Source organism: Natator depressus, chromosome 5 (assembly GCF_965152275.1).
Source record: "Natator depressus isolate rNatDep1 chromosome 5, rNatDep2.hap1, whole genome shotgun sequence".
Lineage (NCBI taxonomy): Eukaryota > Metazoa > Chordata > Testudines > Cheloniidae > Natator > Natator depressus.
In genome coordinates, this window is record NC_134238.1 from 52,376,436 (window position 1) to 52,401,871 (window position 25,436).

General features: G+C 40.3%; 1 protein-coding gene across 3 annotated transcripts in view; it reads left to right on the forward strand.

The window, feature by feature from the left end:
* VCAN (versican) overlaps window positions 1-25,436 on the forward strand; it is a 135,945-nt gene that overhangs the window by 72,762 nt on the left and 37,747 nt on the right. For 2 of the 3 annotated variants that reach the window (XM_074952815.1, XM_074952814.1), the window contains exon 8: window positions 19,751-25,315. The exons of the other annotated variant lie outside the window; for it this stretch is intronic. In XM_074952815.1, the coding sequence (XP_074808916.1) occupies window positions 19,751-25,315 (5,565 nt within the window). The remainder of the gene's footprint in view (window positions 1-19,750; window positions 25,316-25,436) is intronic. 3 annotated transcript variants of the gene reach the window in all.

Below are 25,436 nucleotides of genomic sequence, written 5' to 3' on the forward strand. Positions count from 1 at the left end.
TGATAAAACACAAAATACATATTGGTGCTTTTCTTACGTTTTTTGTGAATTATTTAAATGGCATTGTCAGTCTGTGCTCAAAGTGTTGGCTGTGTTTCCTGAAAATTTTGGGAGCATGGAGTTGAGATTGTCCTGTTCTAGTGAATAATTCATATTTATAAGAAAAATGTTGAATGCAGTGTATTATGATCTAACTGTCTGACCACCCAGTGCATTATTACTGTTGTTACCATCCAGAAAACTAAGTTCCTGTCACCACACTGCAAAAGAAATCTTCTGATCAACGGGCTATATCTTTAACCCCTAAAAAAGATCAATGCTGTCTTTCCTTTACTTAAAATTTGTTCTTGTTCAGGAGCAATTTGGTCTTCTGAACCAGCCATGCCTATTTTCAGGCTGCCTCTGCTCCTCTTAATTAATCACTGTCTTTGTATTTTGCCATCATTAGGCTACAGAATAAGCGAAGACATCTGGTGATATATATTTATCTATCTGCTGTTGTTCCATATTTTAAATTGTTGGGGAGCTCCCAAGTGCCTTGAGCAGAGTGTGAGGAATGCTCTAGAGACAATAATGATTATTGTTAGTAATAATAGTATGTCAAATTCTGAATTCCTCATGCAGTCTTTTCTTACTCAGGCAAGAGTCCCAATGATTCAGTGGGAGTTTTGCCTGAATAACAGAAAACAAGATTTGGCCCATCATTATGGTTTTCTATGTCAAGAGAGCTGTATCTATAACACACACACACACACACGCGTCATTCTGAGTAGATATCTAAACTAGTTTTTCTCCTTCCGGCAACCTGCACTAACTACCTTAAAATGTGAAAATGCGTCATTCTTTCTTATCCTATCCTTTGCCACTCTGCTTACAGTGAGATTGTGAGTGATCCAAACATCTTTTGCAGGACTATTAAATCTTTCTGAATATAAACCTCGAAGTCGCTGTAACTGTTATATATAGTTGGGTCACAGCATATGTGGGCTGGCAGGGTGAGATAAAGACCCCCCGAAGTATTCTCTGGTGAAACAAAACCAGCAGTGATAATGGAGCTGTAAGGGTCAGTGTACCAGTCTTTGAATCCTTAATCTGACTTCTACCTCACGTGAAGATATTCCTCTTTGTGCTTGAAGGAACTGGAGATAGTGTAAATTCCCACACGATTTCTTTAATTAATCATCTGAAAAGCAATGGACATTAGTTAATTTCATGGCTTGAGGCAAAAGGATAACAATTGCCCATTCAGAAATAACATCGGTTTTACACCTTGAAATGATTTAGCTGCAAGCGGCCAAATGGAACCGCTGTTTTGCATTGGTACTGGTAGGTATCAGTTCAGCACTCTCAAATTAGAAAAATGCTGAGCTTTGCTGTACAGAGCATTAATAAAGGTTTAACCTAAAGTCCTGAGCATTGGATTGTTACTTTGTGTAATAGTTTTAAGTAGAGCTGGTTGAAATTTTATGTTCGAAACTTTTTTCAACAAAAAAGGTGTGTATTTTTAGAAAAAAAATTTTTGGCAGAATTTTGTTTTTGTTTAAACGATGTCTCATTTTTAAGCGGAAAGGCCGAAAGCAGAAAAAAATGGAAACCAAAAATGAAAAAAAATTCTGTTTTCAGGTTTTGGTTTTTCAGTTTTTTCTTTATTCCTCCTTTCTCTCCTTCTCCTCCTTGTGGGAGACGAGAGGAAGAGGGGGAGAGAGAAAGTGAAAGAAAAAAATAGGAAAAACAAAACAGTCCTTTTTGGTTTTGGAAATCAAATAATATTTGGGGAATTTTTCCTTCAAAAAAATTTCAAAAAACCTATAATTTCCCATGGAAAATTGATTTTTTCCAACATTTTTCTTGAAACACTTAATATTTTTCAGCCAGCTCTGGTTTAAAGTTATAAAACTGAACCACATTTCTTAAAATGAAATACTCTGCTGTTTCAGTGTTTGTTCAAGGTCTGTTTGCACCCAGCTGTTGAGATTTTTCCCTATAGGTAATTTAGAGGGGCTACTTTGCTCAGTATTCTTAAATCCTCCATTTTACTTAAGAAATGGTTACATCTTCACTAGAAAAGATAATGGGGTTGATTTGAAAGGCAGTTAGGGCCCAGATTCTCAAAGGTATTTAGGCACCTAACTCCCATAGACTTTCAATGGGAGTTAAACCCTTTGAAAATCTCCCTAAATAGGTTATAACTATGAACAGAATCCCTGTGAGAGTTTCTTTCTCTTGGTCTCTACCTCTCGTCTATACCTACTTGTATTTCACCCTAGCTTACAAAACTTCTTCTTGTTAACACCCCAGTGATATGTTCAAATCTGTAAAAGTATATTGTATTGTAATTAGTTCTCACATAAAAGGCCTCTGCCCATGATAAGTTTGCTATTGTGGTATGTCTACATTGCAGTTAGACACCCACAGCTAATCCATGACAGCTGATGGGGCTCATGGGGTTTGGGCTAAGGAGCTGTTTAATTGAGTTGTAGATGTTCGGACTTGGGCTTATGGTTGCCAACCCTCCAGGATTGTCCTGGAGTTTCCAGGAATTAAAAGATTAATCTTTAATTAAAAATTGTCATGTGATGAAACCTTCAAGAATATGCCCACCCAAAATTGCCAACCCTACTTGGGCTGCAGCCTGAGCTTTGGGACCCTCCCAACTTGCAATTCCTCAGTACCGCTGAGGCCTGCTTTTTGTTCTGTGCTCTTCTCACTATTTCATCTGCAGTGCACAGGCCTGCTGACAGGGGGTAGGGGGAAATGGGGCAAAAGGGGCAGTTTCCCAGGGGCCTGGGCAATTTAAAAGGGTCTGGGGGCCCCTGGCTACCCGCAGTATCGGCATCCATAAGCCATGGGCCATTTTAAATCTCCTGGATGGGCTGCAGAGCTCCTAGGTGCACACGGGGTGGTGATCACTCTGGGTCCTGCGCTTTGGGGGGCCACATGGGCTGGTGCAATTGGCCAGCACAATCAGTCCCAGAAGTAATGGGTTGGTCCTGGAAGTGACGGATTCGTCACGTCCATCCTGGGCCCCGCACCCCACTAGGGACGGCCCTGGGACCTGGAATTGCTGTCAGTGGGCCTGGCAGTGCACATGTCACTGTGCAGAGTAGAGAGAAGAGTAAGGCTCAAAGGCAGCTCAAAAAATAAGCCCAGCAGCAATAATCATCAACTAGTTATTATTATATAATTTACTGAATACCATCAGTGTGCATGGCACTGTACTCCTTCCTTACAGAACATAGAGTGTAGGGGCAGATTTACACTGCTGTAATTCCATCAGCTCAAGGGGAGTTCCTGCACATTTATGAGGTTACATTTCAAAAGGGTGTAGACATTTTCAGCAACTTTTCTCCATTTTCACAAGTTATGGGATGAGGAATATTCCATTAAAAATTCAGTTATAGAGTCGTCTGAGCCTTCCAAGTGAAATTTTCAAAGGGGGAGACCCCAGATGATGCATGCACATTTACATGTGCAATTGTGCCTACAAATAGGTTTTTAAAGGGCTAGATACCCAGTTGCATTTGCAGAAAATATACATATAACGGAAGTAAATAAACACATAACTGTAGCTGCACAAATGTGCACAATTTTTTTGTTTACACAGGTAGGTCTGTACCTACTGAAAATTTTTCCCTTTGTGACAGGGCTACATTTGTGCAATGGTTAGCTCATATTTTAATGAAGAAAATTAGAATCTAAAAATAGCCTTGCTTTGACTGAATAAGTACACATTCCCTTATGATTAATAGCAGTAACCATCTTAACCTGGTAAATTCCACAAAGAGAACAGGAACTGCAGCCAAACAGTGCATCTGATCAACTGTGATTTTGACTTTTGGCTGTATGACTAGTGGACTTGTATAGAAGTTAAATTAAAACTCTGCTATGAAGTACTTAAAACTTGGAAAATTACAGGCAATAAAATCTCAGTAAAGCTTTGCATTAAGTGACATTAAGTACACATTAACCACTCTACAAATCAGTAAAAAGAGTATTGTGGGCCAGATTTTCAGATGATGTAAATCAGCATATCTCCAGTGCCTTTAATGGAGCTACGCTTATTTGTACCACTGAAGATCTGGCCCACATCCACACCATTCTGGTATAGATATGTAATTAGTACATTGTAGTAATACTACAGTGTAACTACTTAGATAGCTTTTAAAAATAGACTTCTTAGAGCTCGGACTTCGCAAGGCTGGGTTTTTTTTAATCCAAACAATTCCCCCCCCCCCCCCCCCCCGAAAACACTGATATGGTGTAAACCTAAGGTAGTAAGGGTAGAGCTTGCACTTTAATGGGGTAGTTCCAACTGTGTGTAACAGCAGATGCATCTGGGTGCCACTTTCCTGGGTAGCATGGGGTAAAAGAGAGCAAGGTGTGAGTGGGCTAGGGAGGGGGCAAGGGCAGATCAGCCTCCTATGAAGGGCCACATGAAGGCTCACAGAAGCTGCTACAACTCCGGCAGGAATAGGTTCTGTGAGCAACTCTGCAGTTACTCCACAGTCTGGAGAGCAGGATTCTTCCTCTCCCAACCAGCACATCTGTCTTACCACTTGGCCTGGGTACTTGGCCTGGGAGCTGGTCTGTGGATTTGGCCTTATATGCATATATCCAAACAAACCATCCAATAGCAGGTGATTGCACAACTCTGTGATATATTTTCTTTATTGCTTTTTGTAAAATGCTGGCTGGAGATAATGGCTTAGTATTTGCCAGTTTGGTTTTGGGTTATTTAACACTACAATGTGTTAGAATCATGTTCTTTTTAGGCAATAGATAGTGAGTTGTCATTAGAAGACTGTTCATTTAGGGACAATTGTGTCAGCAGTAGGTTCCTCTTAATACGAGATACTCACTGTTGATGGAGTTTTGGTAATGAGATTATAGGCTATAAAGGAAATGTGAAGAAAATAATTGATCTTAGAGTAGCATGTGACAAGAATTCACCTTCTATCGAGGGATCTGACCTAATAGGACTTTCCCCTCTTTAAAAATTAAGAGCTTAACATTTTTTCAGTTAAGTTGTATCCTTTGATATATTACTCAATCTGTTTTTCGTAATAATTTTACCACCAAGGGGGAAAAAATGCAGAAAGCAATAAGGGCAAAGGAAAGCTCAGAGGTCAGCAAAAGGTCTCATGGTGGTTTCTTTTAAAATCGGAATGTTGCTTTATTTCTGATATGGTTTTTGCATCATCGCTTTTACATCAAAATTTGGCAGAGGCATGTTAGCAAAAGGACACAGGCCAGAAACCTGTGGGAAACAGATGTCCACATTGATGATACCCACTTTCTGCAGGTGTTTCTGGTCATAGCCAACAATGTTGTCAGGCTAGAACTTGTGGGAATGGTACTGTATGAAAAGATTGGAATTTAAGAACATTCCAAGAACTGAAACCCAGGTTTTCAGCAGTGCGGTGTCTAGCATGGAAATACAGACACCCAAATACTGTAAAATCATGCTGGATAGATGAATTTGACTAGTCAAGACTGACCACCCACCTTGTATGACTTTCAACTTCTTTCTAGCCAGCTGTGCAAAAGTTGTTCTTTTCAGATGTTGCCTTCCAGAAACTGAGTTGAGCAGTTAAGTTTTATGCAAGGGGGTGCGGGAACAACTGTCAGAGGGAGAACAAAACATACATTTTTATTAAATTTAGAAAGTAAAAAAAAATAAATGTATTGAAACTTGCACTGTATCCTTTAAATGTTTCAGAAGTTAGAAAACTTTGGCTCAGAAAACTGCTGGAAAAATATCTCCAGCTGGGGAACATTTTGAAATGAATTAAATAAAATCTTCTGTTTATTTAGACTGAAGAGTAATCAAGAATTGGGTTTTACTAGTTCACATCCTACTTACTAGACAATTTAATATGAGGAGGAAAGATTAAAATAATCAAAAAATTGATTATTTTTGGAACGTTCTTTGTTTTGTTATACTTAGGTGTGTATAGGAGTAGCCATGTTTCTTTAACACTTAAGACCAGATCCTTAGTTCCATTCACACCTCTTCATAACCAGGAAGGAGGCAGGCCAGAGCATTGATCCATGCTGACCATGCTTGAAGAGCCGTCCCTCGCCATTCTGGGGCTCTACACAGCCCCCCCCCACAAGGTGGGGGTGTGGGGCCCCAGGTCTCTGTGTGGTGGGAGGGGCTGGCTTGGGAACTGCCCCCCAGCACTCACCGGTGGCAAGACTGGGGCCGGGTTCCTGCACTTCCTGCCGCCGGTGAGTGGAAGCCAAACCCTGCTTCAGTCCTCAGGGGAGTGGGGGTGGGGGCAGGAAGGGGCAGGGTGGGGGCAAAGCAGGGGGCGGGGGCTTTGGGGAAGGGGTGGAGTGGGGTGGGGCTGGGGTGGAGCAGGGGCGAGAAGAGGCGGGACTAGGGCAGAGCAGGGGCGGGCCATGAGAAAGAGGCGGAGCAGGGGCTGGAGCAGCACACATCTACGCAGGGCACCAGGAAATGTGGTGTCCCAAATGTGGTGCCCCAAATTCTCTGGTGCCCTACGCAGCTGTGTACTTTGCATATGGGTAAGGACAGCCCTACATGCTTGGATGTCTTAATGGTATTACAAGATGGCACAAGTTAGAGCAGTCATAAGGAGAGCTGATCAAAAGATGGAATTTCAGTTATATGGGAAATTCAGATGTTTTGAAATTATTATTATAATTACTCATTTGTATTGCCATTCTGCCTAAGAGCCTTCATCCTGGATTAGAACCCCTTTGTGCTAGATGCTGTACAAACACAGAACAAAAAGTCGCTGCCTCAGAGAGCTTACAGTCTAAGTATAAGATAAGAGACAACAGATGGAGATAGACTTGGAGGGAAGTACAAGGAAACAATGAGACAGTATTGTTCAGCTTGATAGGCAGTAGATTCAGCACATCGAAGGCTAAAGATTTTGTTCTAGATTGGAAGGAAAACAAATTTCAAAATTTCCTGCAAAACAAAATTGTCAACAAATTTCATTTTGGGTCAATAGGAACGTTTTCTTTTCTTCTGTTCTGATTTCAACTTTAAATAAATACATTTGAAATAAAAACTCATTTGGAAACAAAAGATCAAAATATTTGTTTTGATGAGGTCTACCTTATTGAAATGCTTTTTTTTTTTCCCCAATTTTTTTCAATTTTTTCCAACATGAAATTTCTTCTAAATCAACATGTTCCCTGGAAAGTTTTGATTTTGACAATGGAAAAATGTGTTGGAAATTTTTCGACCAGCTCTAATTATAAGGCTGCTTTAACTGGCACAAGGTGCCGAAGTAGTCCCTGGCAGACCTGAAGATCAGGGGAGCACAAAGGAAATGTAAGGCCACCTTTGCTTCACCTTGCACAGATCCTATGCTGGACATAGCTCATCCAGACATGAAGATCAGGGCTTGCATCAAGTATTTGGTAACCAGAAACTTCACTTTTGAGCTTTAAATTTGTAAGTTTTCACATAGTGTAGATTCTAAGAAAGTTCTTGATTGTCATCAGTGTGTGATACAACATGTGTACGCACAAAATATGCTATGGACTTTATTTTAGGGTCAAATTTTAAAAGTGGCTTCAGCCCCTATCTCAATGCAGGAGTAACTGGGTAAAATTCTGTGGCCTTATTATATGAGAGGTCAGACTAGATGATCTAGTGGTCTGTTCTGGACTTAGAACTGATGAATCTATGAAGATCTAACATATATATCATGGACCTCCTTGCAGTGCTAATTTGCTAGCTAGCTAGTCTGTATTTGCTAGTATCTTTCATTTTCAAAATCTTCATCCTGGATCCTCATTCTCAGAATCAGTGTCTAGAAGGTATATTCTAGAGATTCAAGATCCGAGATTCATCGGGCTGGTGTAAAATATAGCACCACTGACTGCAATTGAGCTATGACAATTTACAAAAGCTGGGGATCTGGATCTCCATGTCTATACAGAGAACTGAACTGCCACATCAATCACTAGTCATGAAAATATTGCCAATTCTTTAGTTCTTATCCCTAACAGATCTAATCTTGGTCTCAAAGCACTTGATCTATAGAACAAGAAGAGGAGGCTCTTCTTGGCGAACATGACTGTATTTCTCAGACTGGACTTTAATTCAGCAAATGAATTTGAAACTACTCAACACAGCCACAACAGCAGAACTGTTAGCATGAACCAAAAAAAAACCATACACCGAAAAAACCCTTCAGAGAAGAGAGGCTAAATGTTATTTCTGAGTTAATTTTAGCTTAACTATCAAGGTAAATAAGGCAGCTTGTTGAGTTTTATGGAATTCAATCAGAGTAGTATGCCAGATTCAGAGCTAGTGCAAGTTCCTGTGAAAGTCTTTAGGTTAAATTAATCAGTGACATAAACTGTGTGTGAAAAAAGGGAAGTGCTAAAGAAGTGCAACCTGCATTGATTTGGTATTCAATGGATGTGCAAAGGGAGCAATATATATGCCAAGGTGAAGGAATAGGGAAATGTAGCATGTAAAGTCGTTAACAAAGTGTTTGAAGAAAAACTAGATCCCCTCCAATTTTATTTATACCATCCTGTTGGTTGCTTTTCTAGCTACATCACACCCTTTCATCTTCCAGTGTGTAAAGTACACTACTGTCATTTTGTACAACCACTGAGTACCAAAGTGGGGGTAATTTACAGTAGTTTAATGCTTACACACATAATTTACACCATTGTTTAAGAACACACTGAATTAGACCTACTGACCCAAATTCATCCGTAGTGTAACACCACCGAAACCCTAACGACCAGTTTTTCAGACTAATGTTCATAAGACGAAATTTGAACAAAATCAAAGGATACATTTCTTCTTTTCATATTGGTGTCTCCTGTTAGGGGAGCTTGCTACACACTCTAACACTATGAAATGAAACCAGGTCCAATGTACCTCACTTTCACAACACCAACAGCACCAAAATGCTTGATTCATCTTTATTTCTGTGTCTCTTTTATACTCAGAATTTAGGGCCTGATTTTTTGAAGTTCATGAGGGTCCATGAGAGTCTTTCAGTTTACTTCCTTGGGCTTGGATCAGGCATCTCATAACAGTGAAAGTCCTCCTAAAAAAACCCCTCCCATTCCATTTACAGAAAACTGAGCTCCACCATCCACCACAAGTTAGTAGGCAAGTTGCAGGAATCACTGGGTGGAATTCTGTTGTCTATCATACAGGGTGTCAATGTAGATGATCAAATTTAAAATGGTCATTTCTGTTTTTACAGTCTATGAATGAATCTATGCAAAAGCCCACCAAATCCATAAATCTTCTGAACAATACTTTTATTCTTTTGAAAGTTTTTAAAATGTTCAAAATCTGTTTTTCATTTAATCACTATTTCTGCTTGAATAGTTGCTGAGCTGAAGTCCTGGGGAGACAAATCTTTTATACCTCCTGCCCATAAAAAGAGATCCCTGAAAAGCCCTTCAAAGTTCTTTAAAGAAGATTTTAAAAACCCCTCTTAAAAAAAACTCTACGAAACATTTTAAAAACTTTTTTGCATATCTTTTTGAGTTAGTTTTCCAGTCAATGGCATGGGAACAACATCTGCCTCACAGTCAGTAAGAAATTAATATTGGGTGAGAACCAACTCCCGTTAAAGTCAATGGAAAGACTTTAATGGGTTTGGATCAGACTCATTGTGGATAGCAGTGTTAGAAGTCAAGGCATCCCATGACCACAGTGAGTGGGTTCTGGAGTTGGGGAAGCTTTCACTTTTTTTATATTTTTATATATTTTTGCTATAATGTTGATTAGAAATGTGCAAGGAACACACTTATGTACTGTATACAATTAATTAAAAAAACATATTTACAAAAACAAAAGGCTAGAGGAACCACACCATACTTCAAATCTATTTGTCCATCTCTGTTTCTAGTCCATACCTCTTCACCTTTCTCCTCAAAAGTCTTAATTGTCTAAATCCCTTCAGGGCCTGTTTGGATTGGCAATCTGAACTACCCTCCCTTCAGCTGGCTGTTTTTTACTTACTTTTTCCAGGAATCATATTACCAAAACGCTCCTCTGAACAAATGCCCACTTTCTCTGCCTTTCTCCATTATAATGTGGGAAACTATGATAATATTCAGTAGCCATATCCCTTACCTTTGGAATCTTCTCTTTGTCTCTTATTAATAGGGAAGAATCTGTGTCTTTTGGTTATACTTAGGACCTACTAAATTCACGGTCCATTTTAGTCAATTTCACAATCAGAGGATTTTAAAAATCATAAATGTAATGATTTCAGGTATTTAAATCTGAAATTTCATGGTGTTCTAATTATAAGAGTCCTGACCCAAAAAGGAGGGTGTTTTTTTTTGTGGGGGGGGGGTTGCAAGGTTATTGGGAGGGGGATTGTAGTACTGCTACTCTTACTTCTGCATTGCTGGTGGTGGTGGTGCTGCCTTCAGAGCTGGGCAGCTGGAGAGCAGCGTCTGCTGGCTGGGAGCCCAGCTCTGAAGGCAGAGCCACCACCAATAGTAGCATGGAAGTAAGGATGGCCTGGTATAGTGTTGCCACCTTTCTGTGCTGCTGCCTGCAGAGCTGTGCCCTCAGTCAGCAGCAGCCATTCACCAGCCAACCAGTTCAGAAGACAGCAGCGCAGAAGTAAGGGTGGCATGGTATGGTATTGCCACTCTTACTTCTGCGCTGCTGCCAGCGGGACACTGCCTTCAGAGTTGGGTGCTCGGCCAACAGCTGCTGCTGTCCAGCCACACAGCTCTGAAGGCGGTCAGGGTGGCAATGCTACGACCCCTCTAAAATAACCTTGTCACCCCCCTGCAAGTCCCTTTTGGGTCAGGACCCCCAATTTGAGAAACGCTGGCCTCTCCTGTGAAATCTGTATAGTATAGGGTTCAAGCACACAAAAGATCAGATTTCATGGGGAAAGACCAGATTTCATAGTCTGTGATGCATTTTTCGTGGCCGTGAATTTGGTAGGGCCCTAGTTATACTAGGGCAGTTGAAAAGGATGTAAACATAAAAGTTGACAATACATGTCAGATATAACTAGTATATTTTAAATTGTTACAAATATTTGAGTGTTTGGCATTAGGGGACAAGCGTCCAGTTTAATAGATAGTACTTCTTCTTTTTTCCTTTTCTTATTTTATGATAGATTTCAGGTTTCCAGCCCAATGTCTTGCTTATTTATAAATAACATGGCTATACATTATATGCTGATAATATTATAATATAGCTCATTGGCCATCTGTAAGTGTTAGACAATTTATCATCACCTAATAGGCCTGAGGACTGGCAACTTGATTACTGACATAGAGTCACTGAAATTCTAGTGTAAAGAACGATATTTTAATGAAGGACAATTGAGCTGCATCCTTTATGACAGAAGTGTCCCCCTATGGCCCATGAGCCATACACACCCACTAGATTATTTCGTAAAGCCCCGGCCTGCTTCAACACAATATACTAACAACTGATTCATTAGCATTTTGTTGTCATGTTTACATCATTTTAGTTTACACAAGTGCATAAATAGACAATACTGTACATAGAAACAACCTATCTAATTACACACAAAACAAGCTGAACTTAAACTATAAATCAATACAGGTGACTTATTGATTTATAGCAGATGGAGGGACGTGATCGTTCCCCTCTATTCAACATTGGTGAGGCCTCATCTGGAGTACTGTGTCCTGTTTTGGGCCCCCCACTACAAGAAGGATGTGGAAAAATTGGAAAATGTCCAGCGGAGGGCAACAAAAATGATTAGGGGACTGGAACACATGACTTATGAGGAGAGGCTGAGGGAACTGGGATTGTTTAGTCTGCGGAAGAGAAGAATGAGGGGGGATTTGATAGCTGCTTTCAACTACCTGAAAGAGGGGGTTCCAAAGAGGATGGATCTAAACTGTTCTCAGTGGTAGCAGATGACAGAGCGAGGAGTAATGGTCTCTAGTTGCAGTGGGGGAGGTTTAGGTTGGATATTAGGAAAAACTTTTTCACTAGGAGGGTGGTGAAACACTGAAATGCGTTACCTAGGAAGGTGGTGGAATCTCCTTCCTTAGAAGTTTTTAAGGTCAGGCTTGACAAAGCCCTGGCTGGGATGATTTAGTTGGGGATTGGTCCTGCTTTGAGCAGGGGGTTGGACTAGATGACCTCCTGAGGTCCCTTCCAACCCTGATATTCTATGATTCTATTACTTTAAATCTTATTAGAATATGTAGAATCTGTTTAGCTCACACAAGGTTATGCTTAGGTTTATGTGTCCTCCTGTGTAATAAGGTTGGGGTACTACTGCTTTATGATACTTTTTTCTTATAGGCCAGTTATTCTGCCATGCAACAGTGCTGAATGTTTCAGAAGGGAGTCAACCTGAAAGTTTATCTGAGTCATATTATAGTTTCATACCTAAGCAGAGTTGCTTTTATGCAGGACCGTCATGTCACGTTAGATCTTGAAAAAGCTAACAAAATACAGTATGGTCTGACAGAGATCTTTGCTTGCCTCAGTATTATATGCATTTGTACATGTCATCTAGGTGAGTTTGGAACAGATGTTATTCATTAAATTCATTAATCTACCATAAATCTACCATAAATGATTTAGACTGAGCTAGTAATCTGAGTGGTTCCCAGGTGTGCGTTATTACAATAATAATGCACTGGTCAGAACTTGTTAGACATGTTACCCTCCCACAAAGTATTGCTTGTACAGTTCAGTCCAGATTTTCAGAATTTACAGTGTATATTTTTGTGCAAAACCATGTGCATATCCTCATGCCTAACTAGCGAATACAATTCCTATGACAATGGGTGAAATCATAGTAATTTCTTGAGCCCTGTTTAGTCAGTTTGACTGGGCATTTGCTCTTACAACTACTTCAGTTGTGTGTATAGTCATAGTAACTGTTTCCACAAGATAGTCATGCATATCCACATTTGCGTGTGCAATGTACTGAAAGTGTGGTGCTTTGTTTATTGTGATTTATTTTGTTTTCCGTTATACTAAATTCTCTACTACCCAAATATTGAAGACCTTTCTTAGTCAAAAGTCCCACAGTAGGTCTAATATGTCATTTGCACTTGCATATACCCAGTTTCCATGCATGGTGGCATTAACAGTGTTATAAAGAAGATGTGCAATTGCACATGGCTTAAGGCTTCATATTTATTTTGAAAATCAAGCCCTTAATATATTGCCCAGAAGTACTGCCTTCCCGAAGTGGGTCTTCCAAAAATGGCTTTACTGCTGAGTAGTAGACACGTCTCTCAAAGTTGATTTATGGGTAGCATTATGGTCATTAATCCTGCAAACTGGCAGGCGTTTCACTCCTTCCTTCCCTCTATGTTTGCTAGTCGCCAAATTTCACAAGAAAATTCTCAGTATCTATATTTCTTTGCCTTTATTTGGCAAGCAGAACTGAACAGTACTTTCACATAATCATACTTATACCATGAAGTCTGCCATTGAAAGCTAAAATAGATATAACACTCTATTACGCGGAAAAAAATGTGTGAATGAAGTCACTTGAGGTAAATGATTTACAAAAATTGGTTAAAATCAGTAAGCTTGTGGGAATGGCTACCGCTCTTTGGCTATATGTGCTGGAGTCCTTGTTAATCTCAAAATAATTCTGTCTTTCCCCAATTGGGGCAGATTTAAGATATTACAGAATTCTGAGTGTGTGTATTTGTATAAGAAATTGAGAGAGAGGAAACAGATATGGCACTGTTCACATAGTCAAAAAGTAGGTCCAAAATCAAATCAAAGCCCATTGGGTCAGGAATATTTTGATGGCAACTTACATCTCTACTCCATATATTTTAAAAAAAATTCTAAGGTACAGAAGAATGCAGACCCTCCCCCATTTCTGATTAAAGTTAGAAACCACTTCAGAGGAAGATACTTTGTTCTCCTGCATTGCAAGCCAGACCGAAAAATGCACAAGTGGAGTGGGAGATTAATAGAAATGTTTGAAGTAGCAGTGGAAAAACATGAGCAGTATGAATGAAGAAGCTTTAGAAAATCAGGGAGGTACATTAGCCCAATCTAATGTACTGGGACACGTTGTCATAACAGTGTATGGGGGTTATGTGCCTAAATTCTACTGTCTGTCAACATAATTAGTCATGTTGAATTCTTTCCCAGATTTTTGGCATTTAATGAATTGCTCATAGGCTGTCATAGAGCACACTTTTGTCTTATCGGTTCTGTGTTGTGGTGGAATATGATTCCATCATCATGTCCTAGAGTTTCTTGCGGTTTGTTTCTCATCAGGTAGGAGATTTATTTTGATTTCTTTTATTTATAAATGTATTTTTAATCCTGTAGGATCTATTTATAAAAATAGTTTCATTACAAAATATAATACACAGTGGGTTTGTCTTTATGAATAAAACTGACAAAAATACAGCAAGTGGTTTTAATCTTTTATCAAACAGGTACAGCGATCAGTATTTCAAATCTTTTTGATAGTGAAGAAAATAGAGGGGCAGGATCCTTCCTCCCGCTGTGTCCCTGGATGGTCCTGTGGCAGCAAAAAGGGTTTGTAAACACCCTGAAGCCAGCTAAGGAGAATTCCCCTGGGGGAGGCATTATGTTAGGTAGCCATGCCCTGCCCAGTAAGGCCTCCCAAAAAGTCCTACTGTAAGGGAGGGAGGAATCTCAGCATCACAGTCACCCACAGGGCAGCCCAAGTAGGTTACCATAATTTGTGCTGTGTAAGTTATGCACAGTTATGCTACGCTGGCCTCTAGAGCTGCAGAGAATAGTTGTTATGCTTATAAGAAGCACACGGGATCTTTTTCCAGGGAAAAGGCAATACACCGCGTTTATTGGATACACCGCAATTAGCATATGCATTCAATCACACACACACGCGATCTCTCTCTCTCTCTCTCTCTCTCTGTCCCTCCAGTCGATTTTATAGTTACCTGTCCAGAGTCTGGATCAATCTAGTGGCCAGCTAGGTTGATCACGGGTAAGGAGGAGCCGGGTTCTGTCGGTCGTGACAATCTCCTGGCGTTTCCAGTCCATTCTCTATTCATCCCTAGAACATCTGGTCTGGTGATGGCCTTCACACTTATCTTTTAGCACACACATTCCTCATTCGCACACAAAACAGGATTGATTTACACAGAGCATTTGAACAGGAACATCAATTTGCAATGCAGAAGAAAACAGTCATTGCATTCTTTTACTTATTTCAAAATGCTAAACCTATAACAAACTGGTGACCCTAAAGGTCTGTCACTGCCTTGAAATCCACTTCAGACACAAGATTCTGTCTGATGCATCTTTACCAATGGCACACTAGGCCAATTCCTTTCTGCTTTCAGAAAGGGTGGCTGGCAGGATATGATCAAACCATACATCAATACATTTAATACATGCTACACAAAATTCTTTATCCTTCATTCTAAATTATACAAAATACAAACATAAAATCCTATTACTACATAGGGAGGGCACAGATGTTGTTTAAAGCACCTTAAAGCCCTCTGCCCCAGGCTACGAGGTTTGTGCTGTGCCACTGAGAGATGCAACACGGACTCTCAGCCAACGTTTTTCAAACGTGTCCTATAATATTTTAATAGAAATACAGAATACTAGAGATGGGCTGACCTACAAACATTGGACATGGATCTCAATTTCCCCACAGTTTGTGTGATGATTAAGGCCAGAGTTTTGGTTGGGGTGTGTCACGATTGCATACACTTCATAACTATTAGCTTGCACCAAATCCCGAAGCCCTTACTTAGTTTTTACTATATTCCTCACCCAAGCCTCCCATTGTCTCCTCAGCTGAAGTTTTACCCGATTAAGGACCAAGTAAATTCTTCAGGATTTGGCCCATAGTCATTGGCAAGATTTTTAAAAATCCAGTTGCAGGTGCAAATCTGGTCATACGAGGTGCAATACTCTGAAACTATTTTTTCCAGGCTCAAAATGCAGATGTAGATTGTTCTGGCATAGTTTGCATGAACAAAATAATGAAACTGGATCTGTGGAAAATCACAGACTTCAAAATATTGCCCATTATCTTCATTTGACTTAACACATTCTTCTGCATAATGCTCGAAGTGATTACTATACCACCGAAGGTTACAAAATCCCTGTAATTAACTGATGCTCACATTTAGGAGAATTATTTTAAAGGAATAGCACTTTGTCACAATTTGCTTTTTTACATCTTGTAAGAATTTTTTAATCAGGAGGGTTAATTTATTCATGGTACAGTAACTCCTCACTTAAAGTCTTCCTGGTTAAAGTTGTTTTGTTATTACATCACTGTTTATTAGAGAACATGCTTGTTTAAAGTTAGATTAATCAGGCATGACTAATCTAATTGCCTTCTATGATAAGATAACTGGCTCTGTGGATGAGGGGAAAGCAGTGGACGTTTTATTCCTTGACTTTAGCAAAGCTTTTGACACGGTCTCCCACAGTATTCTTGCCAGCAAGTTAAAGAAGTATGGGCTGGATGAATGGACTATAAGGTGGATAGAAAGCTGGCTAGATCGTCGGGCTTAACGGGTAGTGATCAATGGCTCCATGTCTAGTTGGAAGCTGGTATCAAGTGGAGTGCCCCAAGGGTCGGTCCTGGGGCCAGTTTTGTTCAATATCTTCATTAATGATCTGGAGGATGGCATGGATTGCATCCTCAGCAAGTCTGCAGATGACACTAAACTGGGAGGAGAGGTAGATACGCTGAAGGGTAGGGATAGGATGCAGAGGGACCTCGACAAATTGGAGGATTGGGCCAAAAGAAATCTGATGAGGTTCAACAAGGACAAATGCAGAGTCCTGCACTTAGGACGGAAGAATCCCATGCACTGCTACAGACTAGGGACCGAATGGCTCGGCAGCAGTTCTGCAGAAAAGGACCTAGGGGTTACAGTGGACGAGAAGCTGGATATGAGTCAACAATGTGCCCTTGTTGCCAAGAAGGCCAATGGCATTTTGGGGTGCATAAGTAGGGGCATTGCCAGCAGATCGAGGGACGTGATTGTTCCCCTCTATTCGACATTGGTGAGACCTCATCTGGAGTACTGTGTCCAGTTTTGGGCCCCACACGACAAGAAGGATGTGGAAAAATTGGAAAACGTCCAGCGGAGGGCAACAAAAATGATTAAGGGACTGGAACACATGAGTTATGAGGAGAGGCTGAGGGAACTGGGATTGTTTAGTCTACGGAAGAGAAGAATGAGGGGGGATTTGATAGCTGCTTTCAAGTACCTGAAAGAGGGGGTTCCAAAGAGGATTGATCTAGACTGTTCTCAGTGGTAGCAGATGACAGAGTGAGGAGTAATGGTCTCAAGTTGTAGTGGGGGAGGTTTAGGTTGGATATTAGGAAAAACTTTTTCACCAGGAGGGTGGTGAAGCACTGGAGTGTGTTACCTAGGGAGATGGTGGAATCTCCTTCCTTTGAAGCTTTTAAAAGTCAGGCTTGACAAAGCCCTGGCTGGGATGATTTAGTTGGGGATTGGTCCTGCTTTGAGCAGGGGGTTGGACTAGATGACCTCCTGAGGTCCCTTCCAACCCTGATATTCTATGATTCTATGAAAGTTGTGCAATGTTCTAACACTTTCCACCCGCCTCCAACACCTCCAACAGGCCCCACGGATCAGCGCCTCCCCGCTCCCTCTCCGCGTGTCCCACCCGCTGCAATCAGCTGTTTCACAGTGTGCAGGGAGGCTGGGAGGGAGCAGAGAGGAACGATGACCCAGCGTGCTCGGGGGAGGGGTGGAATGGCATGGGAAGAAGAGGGGTGGGAGTGAAGAGGGGGGCGGGAAGTGGCAGGGTGGGACCTCGGGGGAAGGGGTGGAGTGGGCGCGGGTCCTGGGGCAGAGCCTGGGGGAGAGCACACCCCTGGCAGTTTGAAAAGTAGGCGCCTGTGGCTGTCTCCAGCTCTGCAGAGCTCTAGAGGCCACGTGTCTCTGCGTTGTGCGTCCCGAGCATACCATGCAACCTGGCAGATTAGTTCCCTTAGGAGATGACTGGTCTCCCCAGCACCCCGGGGAGCTGGGGGGCCATTCAGTGACTAACTGGAGCAGGCATTTGTGTGATCTGCTGCTCAGAGGCCAGCAGAGACATCTCCATCGGCTGCTGGGGAAGGATGCAGCAGTGTCCCTTCCTATAGGCTGCCACTTGCCCGCTCTGCCTGGCTCCCGTTAAGCCCAAACCCACAGAGCTTGCACAGGGAGGACTCTGCAGGCCTAGGAGTGGGGGTGTTGTTGGCCCACACCCTCACCAGAGCTCTGGGGCCAGAGGATATTCACTTACCTAGTCACAGCTGAGAGTCAAACTGCACATAATTTCTTTTGTCTGGCGAAAAAATTTCCCTGGAACCTAACTCCCCAGCCCCAGTTACATTAATACTCATGGGGAAATTGGATTCGCTTAATATCGTTTAGCTTAAAGTCGCATTTTTCAGGAACATAACTACACCGTTAAGTGAGGAGTTATTGTACTATGTCATTGACGGTGTATATAGCAGGAACAGAATCTTTCCTTTAATTTAGCTTTTCAGGACCATAGGGTGAGTAGCATTTATCTGATCATGCTAAAGGGTAGAAGCTAGCTATGTCAGGCCAGATTCTCTACTGGTGTAAACAGGTGCAGCTCCATTGGCTACCTCAGTTTACACCAGCTAAGGATCTGGTTTATCTTATTTACCTAGAATTACATGTAAGAGAAATTTGTGGATTAAAAGTTGTGTACAGCAGCACAAAACTTTCTGTCTACAAGTCAGTGGAGCAAAGAGTTCTATAAGACCAAGTATAAGACAAAGAGAGCTTATAGCTCTTGCTTATCTGAAGGTGACATGCATCCTATAGTCCAGAAGATCTGAGATAAAATGTACATGTTCGGGGAGATTTTCAAAAACACCCGAAGAATTTAGGAGCATAGATCCCAGTGGAATTCAATGAGATTTCTATACCTAAATTTCTTACAAGCATTTGGAAATCTCCATCTCAATATTTGTTCAATTGCCCTAAAGAAAAACTTTAAATTTTTTGCAGTATATGTAAACAGGGATACTATTCAAGGTATAACTGCAGAAAAAATTAACTGGCATTTATCAAGTATCAAGTACTATGGCATCATTTTTGCGTACAATATATTTTTATGTATGATTTATTATTTAATATATTTTCTCAATAGCCATAATGAACCTGAGGAGTGACCTATCATTTACTAACCTAATGGTCAAGAGTACAGAGCAGAGTGTCTCATATAGCCTTGAAGCAATTACTTTCATTCAAGCTAGCATGTATTCAGGACAAATGGCATTGGGAAGAAATGTGCTGTACTTTTTTTTAGAACATGGGAGGCTTCACCTCAATTGCTAAGGAAGATTAGTTTATGCCACAAATCCATAGAAGTAATATTGCAGTTGGGCACCGCTGATAGCTTCTTCTATCTAAAACTGATTTTTTTTCTCTGCCCCCTTTACATCTGTATAGAATAGTGTAAATCTACTGAAGGGAGAAGTCAGCACAAGGCTATTTCTGTGACTAAACACACGTGTTTTATGACAATCAATGGTATTTAAAAATTGGTGAGCTCTGTGTGCAAAACCATTTGAACTGGTAAAGCAAGTGTGCAGTTTTTAAAACAGGTTATATTTAATTTATTTTGCTAATAAAATAACATACTATATTTAATTTATTTAATTTGAAATGCATTTATTTTTGCTATGATAAATTGTTTGTCCTGCCTATGGCTAATATAATTCATTACCACACTTGTCATTTAAGGATTGTGAAAAGCTCTTTCTTTTTGCAGATCTATTTGATTATGAAATACATTCACACACAACAGATGAACCCCCCATAGACGCAGACTCACCACAGGCTGAACCTTGTACCTCAGTCCCTGATCAAGAGTCTTCTGAGTACCCTGCCGGAATCTTTATGGAATCTTTATTTCCAGTTTTTGAGTTTGAAGAAGATGAAGACTGTGAAAATACTACTGATGTTACAACTCCTCCAGCATTGCAGTTCATCAATGGAAAGCAACAGGTGACCAGTGCACCTAAAGACACAAAAGCTGAAGAAGCAAGAAGTGACCAAATTGAAAGTGTTACACATTCCAAAAATGTCAAATTTTCACAAATCAACAAAACTAACACCATAATATCTGAAAATGAGGCCTCTGGTACAATGCAACCAGATGTATCTAGAGAAATAATAGGGGCATTTGAAGTTACACAACAACCTACAGCAGATGTTGCAATGTTGGAACCTGTTTTAAGTAGTGAATCAGAAGTTGCCACTACAAATAAATCTGAGGTACCATCTATATATGGGCAATCTTCATCAGAAACTTTAGAGACCTTAAAACATCATGGAATTGAATTTCAGCAAAGCTCAACTAAAGACCCCAAAACCTTGCCTTTGATTACTATAGAGTCTTCTGGAGATGCTGCCATTGACCCTGAGTTCCCTGGTCCAGTCTTTTCAGAAATGGTGAAAATGACAATAAAAGAACATGCAGAAAAAAGTTCTGCCGCAACTTCTGCTCCCAGTCCAGTGTCTGATACCGCTACCGTAGACATAGGCCTAAAAGACCATATGCCAGAAAAGGAAACCTCTATTCTAAGAGATGATTATAAATCAACTATTAAGCCTGATAGACTTCCCCCACTGGAAACCCTCGTAGAAACAACAACAAGAAGTCATATAGTGAAGTCTGTGGCAAGTCCTACTTCATTTATAATACCAGAAGGCTCTGGAGATGTAGAAGAGGAGGATGTTGCTAAAACTTCAGCTATGGTGACAGAGACTGTAGTTACTGAAAAGATTTCAGTAGAAGAAACTTTCTTAGGGTCTGGCAAACTGCTGACGACAGAAATTACTGCCACTGTTTCAGGAGCCACCATTTCTTTGCATAAGGAAACTAGCACTACTACTTCTGTTTTTGATCAAAGTTCTGAAGAAACTGCTACTGCCACATCTGTTTTTGGGTTGGTTACTGAAAAAGGAGTTAGCAGTGCTACTGGAACGGAAATGAAAATGAAAGAAGATGAAAAAGAAGCACAGAGCACTGCTTCTTCAACTAAGAAACATTCGTCTACTGTTGAGATAGGAAAGTTAGTATTCAGTGATGGACAGGAAAGCTCTAGTAACAGAATTGGAATTGTAGGTCAGGAATCCACTACTCTCAGCAAAACAATACCAATGACAGATTCCACATGGCCTGAAAGCAAAGTGTTTACTGCTGCTCCTTTCTCCACAGAGAAAAGCCTTTTTATAGATGAAGGATCTGGGGAAGAACCAACATACACTAAGAAAACCATTGGAGACATAATTTCAGGGGGTGTCACAAGAAGAGTGGTAAGTACTGATCCCCCATTTATTGATCTAGGTTCTGGAGAAAGAGATGTTATTGATTCTACTGCCATTATTTCAGTTCTATTGGGGTCTGTGACTGGGGGCATTGAAACACAAACGAAAAAGCAGGAAAGAGATATCTACAGCACAGATACTTCATCTGTGGAATATACAACAACCGTTGAAGCAACAAAGTCAGTGTTAAATACTGAGTCAGATGACTCAACTAAGGAAGCTGGAATAGGAAGGCAGGTATCTAAGGACATTTTTAGTACAGGTAAGCCAGGAGAACAAAAACATGAAACAGAAGCACATTATTTGATTACAACTCTTCCTTCTCAAGAAAAATCTTTTACTCAATCTAGAAAAGAGATGACAACTCATATGGCAACAGAAGAGCAAACTAAATACTTAGAAAACTTTGGGGTCACCTCTTCTGTGGAGTCTGTTGTTAAAATCACTTCTCCTGACACCATTGTGACACATGCTGTCAGCAGTATAAAGACAGTAATTGAATCTACAGAAAGTGAAAGTGGAAGAGACAGCTCACCAACCATCTCAGCAGAGAACATTATCCTTATGGAGGCAGGCTCTGGAGAAGAATCCAGAGATGAGAGTGGTATCATGGTACCAGTGCCAGATGGTTCTACAGAAAAAGTACTTGGTACTAATTTCCCATTAATTGATCAGGGTTCTGGAGAAGTGGATTCTGTCATTGAGTCTTTTACAAAAACTACAGCTTTACCACATTCAGCAGTTAGAAGACCAGAAACACAAGCAACAGAAGATGAAAGAGAAATTATCAGTACAGCATCTGTGGGTTATTCCTTTGCTGTTGAGTCTGCAAATTTAGTCATGAGTACCAAAAGTGAAGTCAGCACAGTTAGAACTGGAATTACAAGAAAAGTCATCACTGAGGTACAGATAGAAGAGCAAATGCCTACTGAATCCATAACAAGAACTTTTGCTACAAATCTTCCTTTGGAAGAAGATATACGTTCTGACCAGAATATTTCTGCAGAAACTTCACAAAAAGTTGTAGAACCCTCTGGAATAACAACAAAATATCCTGTCATTAAAAGTACAGAATCTACCCTAGAACAACTTGAAATGTTAGTTGTTCCCACAGTTAGTCCATATTCAGAAGAAAAGAAATTGGAGATAATTTCTGGCACTGAATCTGTTGAAAAAATACTTTCATTTAGTGATACTACTCTAGTAACTGAGGCCATAAAAATTAAAAGCAAAGATATAAGCTCTCTAGCTACACTTACAAAGAAAGAAAAAGACTTGGTACAAAATATTTTCCCTACAGAAGACATTCATGGATCACTTCTGATCCCCAAGGGTGACGAGCCAACTAATAAAGAGATCAGTAGTGATACATTGTTTTCAGGACAAGGATCAGGAGATGAATTTATTAGTGTTCCATCAGCAGTGCCACTGAATTCTGTGACTATAAAAGAAATCACTAGTACTTTAAGTCCTGAAGCATTTCATCCTGAAAGTGTGGGACCAAGACTTTCTACTGACAAAGCCCAAGAATTTGAAAGTGGTCAGACTGAATCAAACAAGGATTCCAGTGAAGAACTCAGGCTATTCAGTTCTATAACAAAGGCAGTTTCCGAAACAACAGAGAAAATGGCCACTAGTACCTCTGCTTTAGCTGAAGAAAGTTCTAGGAACTTCAGTACTAAAGAAGCTACCACAAAAGAGACATCACATTCTTTTTTAATCACTGAAGACTCTCACAAACAAGAAACTTTTCAATGGATAGAAGAAAATGAAACATACGGAGCACCAGCTGTTACTGATCGAGTTGTTACTCAAGAGGAAACTTCACAATTGATGACTAATGAAAATATAACTGCTGCTTCTGTATTCTTTAATGGAACTCCTCATCTTGAAACAGAGGAAGCACTTGCAACATCAACACCAAAAATGCCTCCCACACCACTATATGAAAGTTCTGGAGAAGGATCTGGCTGGGTAGACATTGTGGGGTCATTTCACCCAGATGCATCTACTACCCATTTGCGAGAGCTGGAAATAACAGTTGCTCCTCATACTCATGAGGAAAACTCTTCTGACGAACTGAACACAGAGACAGTATTAAATGGATCACAAACTGTTTCAGTGTTATTTTCCACCCACACAGAAGAAAAAGAGATCTTACCAAGCGCGACTAGTGTTCAACCAAAGACCTTTACAGATGAGAGTTTAATAAATGATACAAGGATAGAAAACAAAATCCTCCCAAAGCTTGATGACTTCAGAAATGTTACAGGGAATGTTTCTGCTTTTAATGAGATCACACTAATTGAAGTACGACTAGGAATCACATCAGATGAAACAACAATCATAGATGTGGATCATTCTAAACCAACGCATGAAGATATACTAAGTGTGCAGACAACTCCAGATACAGAGACTCATTCAACATATGGCAATAATGATAGCATAAATGTTGAAGAAGTGAAGGAGTATGATTTAACATCTAATCTTTCTACAGCTGAAGAGAAATCATATGGATCTGGTGATAATCTTTCCATAACTATTTCCAGTAAGTCAATAAATAGTGAATCAGTAACAGCTGAGAACAGACCCAGATCAGATGACATGGATTTTGGTTCAGGGGATGTCATGCAGTTCACAACGGAAACTCCCATCACTGGTGAATTCTCTGAACTGGATATTTTGCTTCCAACAATATCATCAATGGCCAGCCCTAGTGTGCCCCCCCGAGTAAGCGAAGAGGCCAAAGAATCTCCATTTGAAACTAAACATGTAGCACCAGAAAATAAAACAGAAGGCCTCCCTGAATCAAGTACTTTGTCAGACAACCAAGCGATAGCAGATCAAAGTGAAATAGTCTCTACCTCTGGGTATTCAGGAATGGGACAAGAAGAGCCTGATGAGGAGAAGCCTTTGTTTCCTTCCTTTAGACCCGACTTACCTACTGAGACAGAACAGGCTTTCACAGCAAACATGTCTGATGTAAGTATTGTTACCCCACGACTTATATCCCAAAACTTAACAGAGTCACCTAATATAAGTGAAGTAAAAGATCATACAGTTTATATAGAAACAAAAACCATATCAACAGAATCTGAAGAAACAGATCCAGCCAAAACTTTTCCTGTAACTCAAATGCCAAAATCTCCAGTAACTATCCACTTGGTTAATGAAGTATCAGAGTACCCTGAAGTAATCATTCCAAATACTTTGTCATCAACTGATTCAGACAGGTCTAATCAAACATCAGGCCAAATCTTCAAAGAAGTTAGTTCTGATGTTGCAGCAACTTACAAACCACCCATCAAAGTGCTGTCCACTAAAACTGAGTCTCCACTAGACTCTTCTCCTGAACCTGAATCAGAAAGCACATCTGTTGAAAGTACTCCTGATTTTAGTGGACAGATAACAGACAGAACAAAGGAGAAAGAAACTTCCATAATAGAATTAGTTACTGAAGAACTAGCAACCATTTCTGAAGATTCTCTATCAAAATATGTCATACCAACAGCTTTTATACATTCTGGAGAAACAGTAGACACAGATATTCCAGAAATTAGCGCAGAAGATGAAACCTCTCCAGAGAAAGTGAAAGATCCCAATCAAGTAGATGAAAGCAGCACTGAGGGAGCTTTGCCCAGGCTGTACACCACACCAGCTTCAGTGCCACATGAAAGTATAGCAGGTGGAATATTTAAGCCTGGCCAGGCAACTGTTACAATGTTATCTTCATCTTCACCATCTTTGGATATAAGCCTGGAAACACAAACAACTGTGGTAGGAGAGAAGGAGTCCACAACAATTTCTTCTGACATTGCAACAAAGATTACAGCCCCTGAAAATGTTCCTGAGTATAATAAACAGACAACAATAAGCACAGAGGACCTAAACACTACTGAACTTGTAACTTCATCATTTTTCCTTCTGGACGTCACTAATGGATCAGATTTCCTGATCGGCAACAGTGGAGATTCTGTTGAAGGCACAGCGGTCCATATACCAGGTGAGATCCCAATTTGATAAATACCATATAAACTTGTTTTCTTACCAGTAAACATTTAATTTGTTCTTTATTTTCACTTGAAGACTTTATTTTATACTAAAACACTAGGTGGTAGCAAACA